Source organism: Colias philodice, chromosome 31 (genome assembly GCF_061535455.1).
Source record: "Colias philodice isolate Cphi_HAF_F1 chromosome 31, ilColPhil1 Martin Lab GWU primary, whole genome shotgun sequence".
NCBI classification, from domain to species: domain Eukaryota; kingdom Metazoa; phylum Arthropoda; class Insecta; order Lepidoptera; family Pieridae; genus Colias; species Colias philodice.
The window spans coordinates 5,067,333-5,086,102 of NC_143116.1; the positions used below are offsets into that span (position 1 = coordinate 5,067,333).

At 34.2% G+C, this 18,770-nt stretch overlaps 1 protein-coding gene and 1 long non-coding RNA gene across 2 annotated transcripts in view; one reads left to right on the forward strand and one right to left on the reverse strand.

The window, feature by feature from the left end:
• LOC149475276 (lachesin-like) overlaps nucleotides 1–18,770 on the forward strand; it is a 103,434-nt gene that overhangs the window by 68,529 nt on the left and 16,135 nt on the right. Inside the window, exon 3 of the mRNA XM_089713743.1 lies at nucleotides 8,889–8,988. Within this exon, the coding sequence (XP_089569869.1) occupies nucleotides 8,928–8,988 (61 nt within the window). The 5' untranslated portion in view covers nucleotides 8,889–8,927. The remainder of the gene's footprint in view (nucleotides 1–8,888; nucleotides 8,989–18,770) is intronic.
• On the reverse strand, nucleotides 16,581–18,111 carry LOC149475280 (uncharacterized). Its single transcript, XR_016318155.1, has 3 exons — nucleotides 17,534–18,111; nucleotides 17,349–17,410; nucleotides 16,581–17,274 (listed from the first exon to the last, which is right to left on the reverse strand). It is a non-coding gene; the product is annotated as an uncharacterized LOC149475280 (long non-coding RNA).

An 18,770-nucleotide genomic window follows, 5' to 3' on the forward strand; every position in this document is an offset into this window, starting at 1 on the left:
CCCCCTAGCCAGCCAGCGAGGCAGCCGGTGTGACCAGCCGGTTCCAGCCAGCCCGGCCAGCCGGCCTTCAAGCCAGCCAGCCAGCTATATGGATCCCTGGCCGTCGAACCAATCGTGTCGTCAGACGACAGACCGGCCTTTCAGCCCCTCCGCGTACGAAATCCTTCCAGGGGGTCGCAGCACGAACCTAACCTAACCTACTGAAATTATTTTAACACTTAAACCTTTCTGTAATGGGCAAGTAAAACAATAGCGAGTCGGTTCTGGCACTCGCCGGCCGCTACCGCGGCACGCTCGCTTCGCTCGCTCGGCTCGTGCGTGGGGGTCGCAGTTCAAACCTAACCTAACCTACTGAGTCGAATTTGACACTTAAAACTGTTTCTAATGGGCAAGTAAAACAATAAATTTACTTACTGACAATGTTTATTTTCAGTCGATAGTAAAGGTATAATTACGATTGTATGGAAATCAAATAAAAAGATTATGAAAATCTGGCAATAGTTTATCTGATAAACGATTATATGGGAACCAAATAAAAAGATTATGAAAATTTGGCAATAGTTTATTTGGAAAATGGTACGATGGGAAACACAAAAAAGTATTCTGAGAATCTGGTATAATGAGATCTGGATTATGAGAATACGGGAAACAAAAAAATACTTTTTAAAAATCTGGTTTTGGTGCATCTGGAAATTGATTCATCTGGGAAATTAAAAAAGGAATTTTAAAAATTTGTCATTCATTACATCTGTCTTTTAAAAGTTCTAACAACCGTTTTCGGGGTTTCAAGATTCGGGTAATAGAAATTCGAGTTTTTAATAGGTTACCTATCAAAATATATAACTTGCAAAAAATGTTTTGAGTTTAGTTTACGTAGCTGTCCAATATCATGTGTTTCACAAAGAATACACAGCCGTAACTCGCTTAAATACGCAGCTGTGTGCGTGAAGCCTATTCAAACTGAAAACAATTTGGTCGTAATTTCATATGTGGAGAATTGTTCGAACATAATATTATCAATATGTAATCATCATATAGAGTATTGATATTACTTACGTATTATTTTTGAAGTGAAACTTCTTTATCGGGGTTGGAAAAAAATTTAGTGTATATTACGCGTGACATTTTTCCGTTACGCGCCATCTTTTTTTTATCCCTACCACGCGTGATTCGACGTATTTCTGTAAAGTTGCATATAGTTATTTTTTGAAAAATAAGGTCATAAAGAATTTTCACTTCTTACGTGTGTACACAAGAACACGCACACATTTTTTATACATACAGTTTGATAAGTATTTTTTCTGCCACTATATTAAGCCTTAGAAACGGGCGTTGTTTTTTTCTTACATGCCATATTTATGTAAAAAACGATATCTAGCTTTTATTATTAGGGTTAGAAAATTGCGAAATAGAGGCAAAGGCAAAGTAAATTACAGTACATTTAATCATTACAAACTCAAACTTATTCAATTCAATTAGACTTCTTCTAGTAGCACTTTTGAAACGTCATTACATATTTTTAACATTTACCACCGATTCGGAAAGCAGTATCTATGGAGAAGAACCGGCAAGAAAGTTGCCCTTTTAAATCAATCAATCATCGTGCATAAAGCATTATTGTAAACACAGTAGTCAAATTATAAATCTTTATCACAAAACAATACAGGTTAATTGTGTTACATGGTCGCTCGTTCGTTGCGATTGAATTATTGGAAAAACACGGGTGAATATTGTGTCTGCGTAACGCAGGGAAAAATTAATTAAATATAAAATAGACTAGTGATGGCGGCCTTGCTGTTGGTGAAGGTTTTGTTACAAAATAAATTTATTATATGAATATACCGTATACGGAGTACGGACGGATATAGTGTACTAGCGGTGCTCCGTGGTTTTACCCACAGTGCTTCGCTCCTGTTGGTCTTAGCGTAATGATATATAGCCTACAGCGTTCCTCTATAAATGGGCTATCTAACACCGAAATAATTTTTCAAATCGGACCAGTAGTTCCTGAGATTAGCGCTTTCAAACAAACAGACTCTTCAGCTTTATAATATTAGTATAGATGAATTATGAAAATAAACGGTAAAAGTTGTATGTGCGTAATGCAAGGGAAATTATTATAATTAAACTAGCGGTCCGCCGGCCGCCCCGGCTTCGCCCGTGGTACATGTTTACGTTTTCTCTACATAAGAACCATCCTCGTACTTCAAGGAATATAATAAAAAAAGAATTATCGAAATCGGTTCAGCCGTTCTCGAGTTATGCGCTTACCAACACATTTTGGGATTCATTTTTATATTATAGACTAGCGGTCCGCCCCGGCTTCGCCCGTGGTACATATTTACGTTTTCTCTACATAAGAACCATCCTCGTACTTCAAGGAATATAATAAAAAAGGAATTATCGAAATCGGTTCAGCCGTTCTCGAGTTATGCGCTTACCAACACATTTTGCGATTCATTTTTATATATAAGACTAGCGGTCCGCCCCGGCTTCGCCCGTGGTAGATATTTACGTTTTCTCTACATAAAAACCATCCTCGTACTTCAAGAAATATAATAAAAAAAGAATTATCGAAATCCGTTCAGCCGTTCTCGAGTTATGCGCTTACCAACACATTTTGCGATTCATTTTTATATATAAGAAGAAGATAAGATAAGATAAAAACTTATAAAATAAACAACCTATGATGGCCTAGAACGTTGAATTGATTATTTAAAAGATAAATTGATTATTGGAAAAAACAGGGACATTGTGTTACAGAGAAAATTGAATTAAACATAAAATATATTACCTACTAATGGCACGCGGCGTTGCTTTGGTGAAATTTTTAGTTGAAAAAATAAACGAATTATTGGAAACACACGGGTGGGTATTGTGTCCGGGCAACGCATCGATGCAATTTTTAAATAGATCTGTTATGGCTGGTTGCAAATATATTTTAAACAGAAATTGTGTTGTAAAGGGCTTTATGAATAAACTAGCGGTCCGCCCCGGCTTCGCCCGTGGTACATATTAAGCCTATGTTCTTTCTCAGGGTCTAAAGATTATCTGTGCCAAATTTCATGAAAATCGTTCCAGTAGTTTATGCGTGAAAACCATACATACATACATACAAACCTTTCCTCTTTATAATATTAGTAGGTATAGAAGTAAAGATTAAGTAGGTACGCAATGCAGGGTTAAATTCATTAGTGAAATAGACAAACAAAAAAATTTCACTTTTATAAGCACACGCTGGAAATTAGTGTCTTATTAATTTAAGGGCTGATTTTTCAATGCTTAGATAAAACTTATTCGTCGAAACTCGAATAATGTATAAAACTACCATTTTAAAAACATATTCTAATTGCCCGTATTTGACAGTTTACGTGACATTTTGATATTATCGTGTAATACTTTATTGGACGGATAAGTTTTATCCAAGCATTGAAAAATCGGCCCTAAATAAAGTAGCCTAGGTATATTTTTATCATAACGCATCTTAAGGCGTTACCCGGCAATTTCGACTATGTTCAACCTCTATAAAGTCTGGTACAACATAAAGCACAATACCGAAAAAAATATATAAAATAGAATGGTCTTTGATCTTGAATTGCTCGCGAGGACTTTTTTCCAAAGTTAATAGATTTCTAGAAAAAAAATGTGCCGTGGTCATCGATTTTTCCGCAAATACACTATAAACTTCGTAACCTGCTGACTTAGAGCTCTGAAAATTTAATGTTTAATAAATTATCAGTTACACAACAGTCCCTGACGAGGATTTTTTGTTTCACTGATTGGTATCTTTTTAAATACAAAATGCGAGGAAAAAAGAAGGTGCAGCGGGAGAGGTTTGAGATCCGTCAAGTATGGTCAAGGTTATTAGCGCATGTACAAGCCTTAATCGATACAGCTTAGCGCGTGATAACGTTACAAAAAATATTCTAATTGAATGTTCAAAATCCTTCCAGTCAGAGGATATTTGCGACAGATTATTTATCACATTACAAAATTACATCAAAATCTCAAAAGCCGTTTAGCAGCATTTAAAGCATACTAAACATCACAATAAACTTTTTTAAAGTCGGTTAAATGCAATATTCACCCCTTATATAAATATCATCCCCCATCAAACAACCCTGTTCTCATATTAGCGATCTTGTTTGTCATTATACAATAGTTTAACCCGGCTTCGCTCGTTGATCGGGATAAAAAATCAATTTCCCAAAAAAGTAATTTTTGTATGGTAAAAGAATTTTGTGAATCGGCCGAGTAGTTTTCTATTTTTAACATTACGAAGGAGCTTAAAATATAATTAACTGTATTCAGAACAATAAATTCAAATATACTAAATTCGTCGTCTTACTCTATGACGTGACGGTATTGCCATGACGCGACCTTGAAATTTTACTCTCAACGCGCTTATAGAAGTTTCACGTCAAAAACCGCTTCAAAATCCGTTGCGTAGTTTTAAATATTTAAGCATACTGACACACAGACAGCGGAAAGCGACTTTGTTGATATGGAAAACAATTTTCACCAAAATAATTAGTTTTTGAAGTGATACTTCTTTAGGCGTGTTGAGAGAGAAAATTTCAAGCTCGCATCATGGCAATACCGGCACGTCATAGAGTAACGCGACGAATTTGGTATCTTTGATTCTTTGCAAAGAAGTTTCACTTCTGACACGTGTGCTCGGCACGCTATTTTTTATAAATTAATCGCATATCTGCGAATACCATGAAAATCCAATCCACTTTGAATTATTTTAAAACACATTCAAGCTTACATCAACCAAAAACACATACAAAGGAATTGATATCTACTGACGCATAAAATCGTATTAATATCGGTTCAGTCGTTTCATGTATTGAATATTTTTTTAAAGAAAATAACAAGCCCGTAAATAATTTATAACACCATAAAAACGTACCTATTTGCTATCCTTCCTCCTACTCAAATCTTTAAATATAATATAATGTTTGTTTGAACGCGCAAATCTCAAGAACCGCTAGTCCGATTTGAAAATTTATTTCGGTTTTTAGATAGCCCATTTATCAAGAAAGGCTATCCATACTAATATTATAAATGCGAAAGTAACTCTGTCTGTCTGTCTACTACTGTCTGTACTGTCTGACTACTGAACCAATTTGCATGAAATTTGGTATGGAGATATTTTGATACCCGAGAAAGGACATAGGCTACCTTTTATTACGAAATATGTACCACGGGCGAAGCCGGGGCGGACCACTAGTAGGCTATATATATCATCACGCTAAGACCAACAAGAGCGGAGCACTGCGGGTAAAACTGCACAGCACAGCTAGTTTCCTTTTAAATGTTTATACAACTTGTATTTCATGTATCCTTAAATCCTGTTTTATTTTTGTTCCAAAGCTATGAAATGACTAAACCTATTTTGATAATAATTTCATTAATAGATATTACCAGTAGACTCCCATACCTATATACTCTCACGAAGATTAAATTTAATTCCAACTACAAATAGGGGTCAAAATGCATTTAAATTTTATTGGGGCGTTTCTGGGACCATAGGGGCAAGGGTCAAATAATAAATTATTCAAATGGATAAGATTTACAAATTAAAATTCACTTTTTATATTTTGTTATACGTAAATACCTTTTTTTATCTCTCAAAAATTAGAAAGAAAGAAAGAAAGAAATTAATCTTCTGATTGTTTGTTTGTAAAGATTTAATTAAAAAACTATGTCGATTTAAATGAGTTTCTTTTTTTCGGCGTAGAAAAGAGACTAAAAAATATTAAATACATGAATAACCCGTGGGCGGAAACATAGATGATATCAAATCTTTATTAATAACTAGCGGTCCGCCTCGGCTTCGGCCGTGGTACATATTTCTACATAAAAACCATCCTCGTACTTCAAGGAATATAATAAAAAAAGAATTATCGAAATCGGTTCAGCCGTTCTCGAGTTATGCGCTTACCAACACATTTTGCGATTCATTTTTATATATAAGAATAAGAAGATACGAAATATTAATACGAAATTCTAATGCTTTTTAAATATTATCAATAATGCAAAAATGGTGGCAATCTAAATTACCTAGACCGAATATTCATCATAGAGATAAGTCTAATTTCGTTATAACACGTACAAAGCCACGGGCTAAAACTAGTTTAGATTTCGTTCAAAAACTTCCACTAATGACAGCAAATTGACTTTTAATTACACTTTTTAGTTTGGAAACTCGAAAGAAAATTAGAGAAAAAAACTTCAAAGAAACACTTGTTTGAAGATAATTTGTTTTTTTATCTTATTAGCCAGATAAATGCTAATTAAAACATGGTCTACCAGCTTTTAGCCGCGGTTTTGTCTGAGTGGTCAACGGAAATTATAACTATTGGAATTTATAAAATTTGGAATGATTTAAATACGCATTATTTTCACATAGTTATAGTTCATACCTATAGAGGAAAATTTTAAGGCTTTCCGCCCGCGGCTACACCCACGTTTTCGAAGAAAAACCCGCATAGTTCCCGTTCCCGTGGGATTTCCGGCATAAAACCTATCTTATGTGTTAATCCACGTTACCTTCTATATGTGTGCTTAATTTCATTGTAATCGGTTCAGTAGTTTTTGCGTGAAAGAGTAACAAACACACATACACATCCTCACAAACTTTCGCATCTTAATACTATTATAAAGGCGAAAGTTTGTAAGGATGTATAGATGTATGGATGAAAGGATGTATGGATGTTTGTTACTCTTTCACGTAAAAACTACTGAACCGATTACAATGAAATTTAGCACACATATAGAGTGTAACTTGGATTAACACATAGGATAGGTTTTATCCCGGAAATCCCACGGGAACGGGAACTATGCTGGTTTTCCTTTGAAAACGCGGGCGAAGCCGCGGGCGGAAATCTAGTTTATAATATTAGTAGGATAGGATGAATATTTATGAAATTAGTATTGGTACAAAGTTTGAATTTAATTAATATGTCAATTTAAAATAATAATCAAAATGGAGTCTAAAGAAGTTGGTTACATACAAACATACAGGTGAAACTAATAAAAGCGTGTTAAACATTAAATCTATAAAAATACACACACAACCATTTATCTTAATCTTAATCTTAATACTATTATAAAGGCGAAAGTTTGTAAGGATGTATGGATGTATGGATGTATGGATGTATGGATGTTTGTTACTCTTTCACGTAAAAACTACTGAACCGATTACAATGAAATTTAGCACACATATAGAGGGTAACTTGGATTAACACATAGGATAGTTTTTATCCCGGAAATCCCACGGGAACGGGAACTATGCGGGTTTTCCTTTGCAAACGCGGGCGAAGCCGCGGGCGGAAATCTAGTTTGACATACACGTACACACTCTTTTGAAGTAAAACTTCTTTAGGCGCGTTGAAAGTAAAATTTCAAGGTCGCGTCATGGCAATACCGTCATGTCGTAAGGCGACGATTGTTATCTTTGAATCTTGCCAAAGAAGTTTCACTTCTAACACGTGTGCTCGGGACACACGCTATTTTTATGGTTATAGTCTGACCACTTACACATAAAACACAACCCTCTTTCACGCAGTCGGTTAGCAAGTAATAACATGCTATGAAGCAACTATAACGGCACCCTAAGGAATGCTATTGCAAGGGAAGACCACCCCTATAAGAATCAATCAAACTTGAATGATAGTGAAAATGTTAGGTGATATTAAATTTTTCATTTATTTTGTGGTATTAGTTTAAGGGTTGCCAATTATTGTTGTTATGCATAAAAGTGGTTACATTATTTGTAACTACTACGAAATTATTATAAATGTTATTTAATAATTGACTTTTTATTTTAATTAAATTCATTCGATTAAGATTTTCATTTTGTAACTGCTTATCTCCTAGTTATCGTAACTCGTAGTATAATTTTATAGTTATAGCCTTCCACTATATTTGAACTATCTAGACAAAAAACAATAATTTGAACCGTTATTTCCGAGATTGTTTCGTACACAAACTCTTCGGGTAGTAGGTATAAGCACAGAATACATAATATGTAGTAGCTAAACGCTACAGAACGGACACTCTCCGCCTCCCGCCAAAATTAAACACTTACCTCCCCCGCACGATCAGTCTAAAAATGGTCCATATTTTTCTACAGGGACGAGACGCAACGAAGAGTAATTTTATTATTTTGGATTTGTGATTATCGTTTTTCGTAGAAAATGGTTAGATATTGTGCTGTTTACGGATGTATTTCATCAGAAAAACGCGATTTTTTTTTACGCTAGTCAAAAATGTGCCAACCATAAAGCGTTAACACACACATTTGCAGTCTCTACAGTGTGACTGTCAAAACGATAATTTTGTATGGAGTGTCCGGGGTGTGGTATAAGATAGATTTTAAGCTCAAAACCGAAATCGTGAGCGTTTTCATTAGAGCCAGAACTCAAGTTTCGCGTTGTGGTTCTTTTACTGTGACTATAGGTATACTCAAACTCAAACATTTATTTATTCAATTAGACTTCATAGAAGAGCACTTTTAAATCGTCATTACATATTTTTTTAACATTTACCTCCGCTTGCTCTTTTCTTTTAAAATTACTAATATTTCAAAGCTAAAGAGTTTGTTTGATTGCTTGCTTGAACATGCTAAACTCAGATACGGATTAGTAAAATTATTTCACGGTTAGATAGTGTAATTGGATTCACGGATTTGTATCGAGGAAAAATAATCGCTCGAACTCATAACCATCACGCCTGTTTTTGATTTGTCAGATTTTTTTGCAGTCAATAGCGGTGTTTACCAGCTGTACGTTTTGACTATAACATACTGTAAACACTTAGATACCTACAATTTAATAGTTGAAAAGACTCACTATATTCATCTCTTTTTATCATTCCAGATGAGGCAGTGTGCGACAAAGACGAGTAGATGCTGAGACATGGCGTCGTGGCTACTACTGGCAGCCATCTTTGGGGCTGCCCATGCGCAGAGTAATAGAAGTAAGTTGATGTAATAATTATTATAATTAGGTATGATATAAAACTGCGAATTTTTCTAAATTGACGATGCCATGCATTTGCCTGCGACATTTATAAATTACTAGTTTTTCCGCGGCTTCGCCCGCTTTGTCCAAAACCTAATAAGTTATACCTATACTAAAACCTTCCTCTTGAATCACTATCTATTAAAAAAAACGCATCAAAATTGTTGCGTAGTTTTAAAGATTTAAGCGTACAAGGGACATAAGGACACCGGACAGAGAAAGCGACTTTGTTTTATACTAGGTATGTATATGCAATGCTGTACCTATTTGATTTTCGAGAAAAACATCATTTGGTTTCAAAATCGAATATTTAAACTGTTAAAATATATGAATTTGATACTTAAAACTTAACTACAATGAGCGTGGTCATAGGCGTAAAAAAATAATTTGTAAACTACCTCCATTTATTTCTACATCATATCGATTCACGATCAATAGAAAATGTTCGAAACGGAATATAACAATATATAAAAAATGTGTAATTTTTATGTTTAATACAAGTATCATATCATATCACTACATAGTATAAAACAAAGTCGCTTTCTCTGTCCCTACTCCCTATGTATGCTTAAATCTTTAAAACTACGCAACGGATTTTGATGCGGTTTTTTTTTTAATAGATAGATAGTGATTCAAGAGGAAGGTTTTACTAGCTTTCCGCCCGCGGCTTCGCCCGCGTTCTCAAAGAAAAACCCGCACAGTTCCCGCATGCCAAATTTCAGCCCGATACGTCCAGCGGTTTGGGCTGTGCGTTGATAGATCATTATATCAGTCACCTTTGAGTTTTATATATATAGATTATGTTTTAGACAAAGCGGGCGAAGCCGCGGGCGGAATGCTAGTAAAATATAATTTATTAATTACTCTTCACGTATTAAAGTTAAACCCTTATTTAACCACTGAAAAATTTGTTAAAGAACAAAAAAAATATAACTTAAGACGTTATACCATTTACAAAAGCGTCTTGGAAAATTTTTCCAACTTTAAATATATCGAAAAACTACGGGTATTAATTCGTTGCAACTGACAGACGGCACCATTATTTATATAGGAGTTTCGAAGTTTTTAAGCACTCGAACGGAAAACAAAAGATTTCGCTATATATCATTTTGTTCGAGAAATAAATCTTAACGTTTTTGAAGTTAGGAGGGTTATATTTACCCGACTGTGTAGAAAGTTATGATTTGGAGAAGCTACCAGGGTTTTATTTACCCAACTGTGTAGAAAGTTATGATTATCGCGCGAATTTTCAACCGACATGAAAAAAAGAGTGTCAGAAGTGAATTTTCTTTGGCAAGATTCAAAGATACCAAAGTCGTCCGCTTACTCCATGACGTGACGGCATTGCCATGACCTTGAAATTTTACTCTCAACACGCCTAAAGTATTTTAATTTCAAAAAGTTCTCAATTTTCAAAGAAAAACCCGCATAGTTCAAGTTCCCGTGGGATTTCCGGGATAAATGCTATCCTATGTGTTAATCCAAGTTAGCTCTATATTTTAAGTGTGCTAAATTTCATTGTTATCGGTTCAGTAGTATTTGCGTAAAAGAGTAACAAACATACACACACATACACAATATACATACATCCATCCTCACAAACTTTCGCATTTATAATATTAGAAGGATAGTAGATGATTGTATTATTACGCCCAGATTGAAATAAATATATACTTACGTTCAAAATTTTGCAGCTTTTTAGATTTTCGGAGATTCATTACAATGTATTAAAAATGTAAAATGCATATGAAAGAATAACAAACACACACACACACACACACATCCTTACAAACTTTCGCATTTACAATATTAGTAGAATGGATAGGATAGGATGTGTGTTTACATGTAGTTGTCATTCTTTATTCGAACCGCTAGGGACTGGAACATGGCTTCCTGAATCTGTGTTCCCCGATGAGTACAATATGGGGGTCTTCAAGAGAAGAGTGAACAGCCCCCCTAGACAAGTGGCTTTCTATTAGCGTAAAGTTCAATAGAATAGATTATGAATGTATGAGATTGACGTATTCCATCGTCGTCGTCGTCGTCGTAATCAAACGTCAATTTCATACATTCATAATCTATTCTATTGAACTTTACGCTAATAGAAAGCCACTTGTCTAGGGGGGCTGGTACATTCTAGGGAAGCGCGCTCCATCTTAGGCCACATCTCAGCTTACCATCAGGCGAGATCGTGGCCAAGCGCTCTCCTATTGTGTCCTATTGTGTATAGTGACGACGCGGTTGGCGCAGTGGTAAAGTAACTGCCTACTGAGCCGACGGTCCCGGGTTCGATCCCCGGTCAGGGCAAATATTTGTGTGATGAACACAATTATTTGTTCTTGGGTCTGGGTGTTATTATCTATATAATATGTATTTATTAAATATTATATTTATCGTCGCCTAGTACCCACAACACAAGCCTTAATTGAGCTTACTGTGGGACTAGGTCGATTTGTGTAATAATGTCCTATAATATTTATTTATTATTTACTAGCTGTGCCCGCGACTTCGTCCGCGTGGAATAGTGACTGCATAGTAGTTACTACTTAACACACAATTATTGAGTAAACACGTCTTGAAACACGTACTATCATATTACATATACAACTAAATTATAAGTACTTACACATTATTATAAAGTTAAGAAATAAAATAAATAATAACACAAAAGAACTGTTAGTAAAATTTATTACTAAACTGAGCTAGGTATAAAACTTAGGTACAGAAGAGTTCAAAATTTCCAGGATGTGGTTATTCTCCCGCTCCCATATTCCTTCTACTTTCACAGACGTTCAACTTTTCCCTTTCACCCCTAGTAGGTAAATGGCTGAACCGATTTTGATCTAAACCATGTCTATTGTCTAATCATACCTATATATTATGTACATGTCATATCCTTTCGTTTGGTACTCCATTTGGATTATTTATCCCCACTAAGGTGCCCTATATGTAATAAACAGATTAACCAATTTTGATAAAACATGACTAATTGTAATTCACACGTCATTTGATATGCCGCTTGATTATATTATTTGACCACATTCGATTATTCATTCCCACTTTTACCGCTATAAATCAATAAATGGATGAACCGATTTTGATTAAATATGCCTCATCATACTTCTCACGTCAGGTCATGCCCTTTCGTTTGATATGCCACTTGGGATATATTATTTGACAACTTTTATTCCCACTTTTATACCTATATCCAATAAATGGATGAACCAATTTTGATAAAATATGTCTTATTGTACTTTACACGTCATGTCTTTCATTAGATACGTCACTTGAGTATATTTGATAAAATTCATTTATTTATTCCCACTTTTACCCCCATATCAAATAAATGGATGAACCGATTTTGATAAAATTTGACTAATTGTTTCTGACATGTCGTCTATTTTCATTTGATATATCACTTGGGTATAACCTACATTAACAACTAACATTCGTTTTTTTCATTCCCACTTACCCCTATATAATATAATAAACAACTAATGTAACAAAAAAACGCATCTAATTGGTATTACCCGTTAGCGAGCTACGGTAGCACAGACAGACACGCAATACACACATAGCGGACATAACACCCCTCTTTGGGTTAAAAATAATACCTACGACATAATTTCAAAGACCTTTTATATAGAAAATTTACCTAGAAGTAACCATAATGCTACATATTTGTGCAGGTTTTAGACTTATGAGCAAAAATCTAAATAAAGGTCCTTTGACCCGCCCTACTACCCCCTCAGCATAACCATCCCCCCCCACGCTTGGGGACTTTCGATATGATCATCTGGACATGTCAAGGAATAACTTTAGCGTATAATTTACGTAATAAAGTAATACATGTATTAGAATGCCTTAGCAAATGTTCGCTGTGATTATCTACTTAAGACGATACACAAAAAAAAATCCACTGCTTGGCGGGCGGAGTCTAATAGCTCGCTATCGCGAACGCGGGTGTGCGCGAAGTCATTCTTGCAAACTCGCCGCGCTGCCGCTGGCCGAGTCGGGACAAACATGTATGGAGTCGTCATACAGTTATAATATTGTTATACATTTATTCAATTGTTGATTTATTGGTTTTATTTTCTTGCTTATAAACAAATAATCTTCTTTCCAACAACTACTTAGACATTATTAATAATTATTATTATTTCGTAATGTTTACTTTATTACAAAATAATACAGGTTATAAATAATCTTTAAAATAACAAAAAATATTGTTACTCTGAAAAAATGAAATGGTAATCAATAACGCGGACTACTGAATTGATTTAGATAGAATTTGATGACGTAGATATTACATCATGCCCAGAAATGAAAGGTACTATTTCTGAAAGAAGTTATAAACCCTAATTCTTCTCAGTCAAAGTCAAGAGTGGAAGATATCACTAATACAGTAAAACTGATGCGAAACTTTGGATGTTAATTTGTATATTTTTTTGTTAGTTGTTACTTAATCACGTCAAGACTACATTACCAATTTTGATAAAATATAGCTAATTGCCTGGATTTACACATAGGATACTTTTTATCCGAACTGAACACTTCTGTGGGATAAAACAGGATTCACGATATAACCTAATTCCAAGCGGGCAAAGCCGCGGTCGGAATGATATTTTTTTAAATAAATAATAAATAAATAAATAAATCATTTATTCCACTTAAAACATTTTACAAATAAGAGCGACCCAGGCTCCTAAGATAGTAAGAACTGTTTTTCAGGAGCCTGTGTCTTCCATTTACAGTTACATGACACGAAAAAAATCAGAGACAAATTAAATAAAATCAAAAATAAATTAAAAAATTTACATGCAATTAAAACTATTAAAAAAAAATCAATAACAAATAAGTACATACAGCAAAACAAAAAACAAAATGTGTCTAGGTATCTAATTACAAATAAAGCACGTCCAAAACAAATTTCGAAAATTATATCATCACATAAATAAATTCATCTAAAATTAAATAAGTTAGTAATTATAAAATAAATTGAGCAACATATATTAAATCAGCAAAAAATCAATATTAAATCGAAACAATGCAACACTATTATTATAAGTTGTTACAATCAACATAACAATAAATGTAAGTTAGTAGTACCTAAGTTATTATAGCTAAATATTACAAATTACAATTTCCAATCAATTAAAATTACAATTAAAAGGTAAAATTAAGATTCATGATAAGTATATTAAAATGTAAAAATCAAGAAATGGAAATTAATAATTTAAAAATTAAAATTAATAAAAAGAAAAAAAAAAAATCAATAAGTCCAAAACCATTATCAATACTATATTAATTAGGAGAATAAGATTATGTAAGTGTGCGTGTGTGCAGGCGTGCATGTGTGTGTATGTGTGTATGTGGGTGCGTGTGTGTGTGTGTGTGTGTGTGTCTTTGTGTTTGTGGATACCTGTATTAATAATTAATCCATTTAAGGAATTTATAATAGATTTTCTGTGTCATTGTAGTCAAGTCTAGATAACCAATTCAAAATTCTAGCCTTAATTTGGTAATTGTTCAGAGCAGTAATATTATAAAACTTATTCATTTTATTGTACAGTTTTGGAGCAATATATTTATAGTGCCTGTGTCCAAATTTGGATTTAGTCCACGGAACTGGAACAGCAACTCTTCTATTTTTGTTATACTCATTGCTGTTATTAAATCTATGATAACGCCGTATACATTGATACACAAATAGTTTTCGGACACTTAAAATCTTCACTTTAGAGTATAACATGGTAGTTGGGTGGTCGAATGGTAACTTGAAAGCTACTTTTAAAAGCGCACGCTGAGACCTTTCAATTTCTAAGAGATAGGTTTTTGCTGCTCCTCCCCACGATGTTATACAGTAGCTTATGAGGCATTCCCCAAGTGCTTTATAAATTAGAGTTATTAAGTCATTGCTTGCAAAGTTTCTAAGTGTTTTAAATACATATATTAATCTTCTGATCCGCGTTGAGACATTTCTAATTTGCGGAATCCAGTTAAGCTTATCATCAATTATGATGCCAAGATATTTTATTTGGGGAACTCTCTGTATATTCGGACACATGCATGAGCCTGTAGTACTGCTGGAATCACGGTTGCACGGAAAAACATGTAGTGTAAGGTCCAGGTGATCAGCTGGACTAATTGCAGATGTTTTTGAAAAACATAGGTATTTAGTTTTAGATACATTTAATTTTAACAAATTAGTCTCCAACCACCCGGTCACAGCTCGAAGTCCCTTTTCAGATTTTTTAAATACCTCTTTCCATGTTTTACCTTTAAATAATATAACCGTGTCGTCAGCAAACATAGTTACCTCACAGTCAGCCACATTTAGTTTACACAGCTCATTCACATATATCAGAAACAGCATAGGACCGAGAGTGCTACCCTGCGGCACTCCATAAGAGACCTCACCCTCGTTACTCAGTTTAGATTCTATACGCACAGATTGCGTTCTGTTAGACAGGTAATCTGTAAACCAGGCAAGGGGAAGGCCCCTTACGCCCACATGCTCCAGCTTAGCAAGCATAATTGGGATGGACACAGTGTCGAAGGCTTTTTGAAGGTCTAGAAATATTCCTAGACACTTATATCCTTCATCCAGATGCGTTGACACTTGTGTAGTGAGCCGCAGTGTGGCATCCTCAGTAGATCTTCCACTTCTAAATCCAAATTGGTTGCTATGTAGGAGCTTATTTTTTTCTAAGAAGCGAGTAAGTCTCTTGCTTACACATTTTTCTAATATCTTAGCTAAAGTACATAGCAGAGAAATAGGTCTATAATTAGAGGGGCATGATCTGTCGCCTGATTTATGGATAGGGATAACAATGGCTTTTTTAAGAGGCTTTGGAAAAACTCCTGTTTTAATACTTAGATTGCATATATAGGATATGTGGGGTGACAGGAGGTCTCTGAATTCTTTAAATATGCGGGTAGGTATATTATCATAGCCAGAAGCACTACAGGAATTCAGCTTAGATAAGAGCCCACATATTTCTTGAGGATCAGTAGGACTAAGTAGAAGAGAATTTTTAGGACACTCATCGTTTTTTAAATCTAGTGTTAATTCCTTCTCCGTTTTCTTCAGTGAATTAAGGGTAGATTTTGCGAGTGTTCCACCTATTGAAATAAAGTAGTTATTGACTACATTCAATGCGTCAATCGTATCATACTTTAAATTTAAAAGTTCATTGCTAGGTGCTCTGTTGTTCGATAGACTACATGCCTCCTTTATTATCTTCCACATGCCCTTTGGATTGCCATAATTTTTGTCCAATTTGTCTTTATAATATGACTTTTTCACATTTTTTATGATGTTATTACATGTGTTTCTATATTTCTTGTATTCATCGAGTAAAGCAAGATCTGTGGGGTTTCTTTTGGTTCTTTTATGTAATCTATCTCTTTTTCTTAAACATTTAATAAGCCCGAAAGTAATCCAAGGTTTCAGGGGTCTTTTTCGGTTGGGAACTTTTTTAACTATTTTGCAATTATTTAATGCAGATTCAATTTTATCGATGAAGAAAGAATAGAAGAAATAGAAAAATTGTTTAAAAAAAAACACAAAATATATTGACGCATGTATTTATTTTTTGCACTCTATTATAATTGTAATTATTCATTACAAATAATCAAAATAAAATAGCCAGAACAAAGTTAGGCCCTGGTAGGGTAGGTAGGCAGGCAGGTACAGCAATGTGAGACGAACACTGGCTTATTTATACCAATAATAATGTTTTATAAACATTAAATTAAGTTTACAACAAAAATACATAATATTAGCTAATGTGAAAACGAATCAACCAATCATCCCACAACAATGAAATGTGCACACAAATATTCATCCAAATCGGTTCATGTGATTAGGAGTGACTGCAGCGCCATCTTCCGGGCCCAATTGTGTTTCCAGATCACCCAGGAACTCAATTTAATATACTTACACAAAATTTTTCGAAATTAAAACTCACATTACTATGTAAATATGAATATAAACCTGTTTTAGTACTAAGCAATTTCCCGCACAGGTGTAGTAAGTATAAATGAAATAAATATCAACATCAAATTCTTTATACAACATACTTATCTACCACCTACTAAGAAATGTAATTCTTGAAATTTTTTCGTATTTTTTTAAAATATAATACTACTCCAATGAGCTCCTGTTCCATATCACGTCCGCCATACTTCCACTAAGTTCACCATGATTTTTTATTTCTTTGCACTTTGTTGCTTTTTGCTAAAAATGGAATCATGCGATAAAACCAGTAGAACGTTGATAACATACATTTTTGACTGAATAAAGGTACTTACGAAGGAGTGGGTTCACATTGTGAACAATCAGTGGGTTTATTTTCCTTCTGGATTCCGGATTTCTGAAAAGATTATCTATGCTATTAATGAAAAAAATCTTACATATTCGTTATGTACTTAAAACAGGGGTACATATCAAACATCGTCTATAATACAATTATCATCAAATTTAAAATAAAACCAACTTCTTCATTAATTTGTTCCAATTGTAAGCATTCTTTTTTCTCCAACCTTTATGTTTCTTCTTCTTATTTTCTTTATTGTCCCCATTTGTCTCATTTTGTCTTATCGTGTTGTCACCCTTTTTTACGATTGCGCGAGCGACACAAGTTCCCCGTGTGACGGCCGTAGCGGGAATGACTCGTGCAGCGATCGGGGTAGGAAGGTACAGGGCGGCTCTCGCTATATTGGCTGGTCGCGCGCTAATTTCAAGTATTTCTTGTTTATTTCAAAACCATCGCATATTTCAAAATTCTAAATCGGTAGACGTATAGGTTGTATATTTTATAGTTAATATCCAAAAAGTCGTAACTTTACGTTTGTTATTTTGAAGATGCCAGAGATTATAAAAAAATAACAATGAGAACTTTGTATTTTTTTTCTATCGAGAAAATATCATGGAATCATGTTTCTAAAACGGTAGACGTATTGTGTTACTATTGAACTTTCTTGTCAAGAATTTTCATCACGACAACTTTAATAATATAAAAATTACGAAGGTTTGAAAAGGGCCGTAAATGTTAGAAAAATTAATTCATCACCTTAAATGGTCATAACTTTTTTATTTATGAACCGATTGACATGAAATAAACACTAAATGTTAAATGAAGCTTACTACAATATATTAGTGAAAACCGCATCTAAATCGGATAAGCCGTTTCTGAGATTAGCGTGTTCAAACATACAGACAAACAGACAAACAGACAAAAATTTTTTTAACAACAGTTTTGGGTTTGGGATCGATTTAGTAATAACCCCTGCTAATTTTTTTTTACATATTTTCATTGTACAGACACCACTTTTCTAGAATTTTATTATATGTATTGATTTATTTATTATTGCAGCATAAAAAAGACAATATTTTAAATTATCTTATTTATTTGAATGCTGGACATAGTTTATGTATTTATAGTTTTTTATATATCCATACTAATATTATAAATGCGAAAGTAACTCTGTCTGTCTGTCTGTTACTCAATCACGCATAAACTACTGAACCAATTTGCATGAAATTTGGTATGGAGATATTTTGATACCCGAGAAAGGACATAGGCTACTTTTTATCCCGGGAAAATTACGCAATCCCGGAAATCCCATGGGAACAGGAACTATGCGGGTTTTTCTTTGACTGCGCGGGCGAAGCCGCGGGCGGAAACCTAGTATATAATAATTTATCTCTCGATATGTTTTTATAGCTCAAGT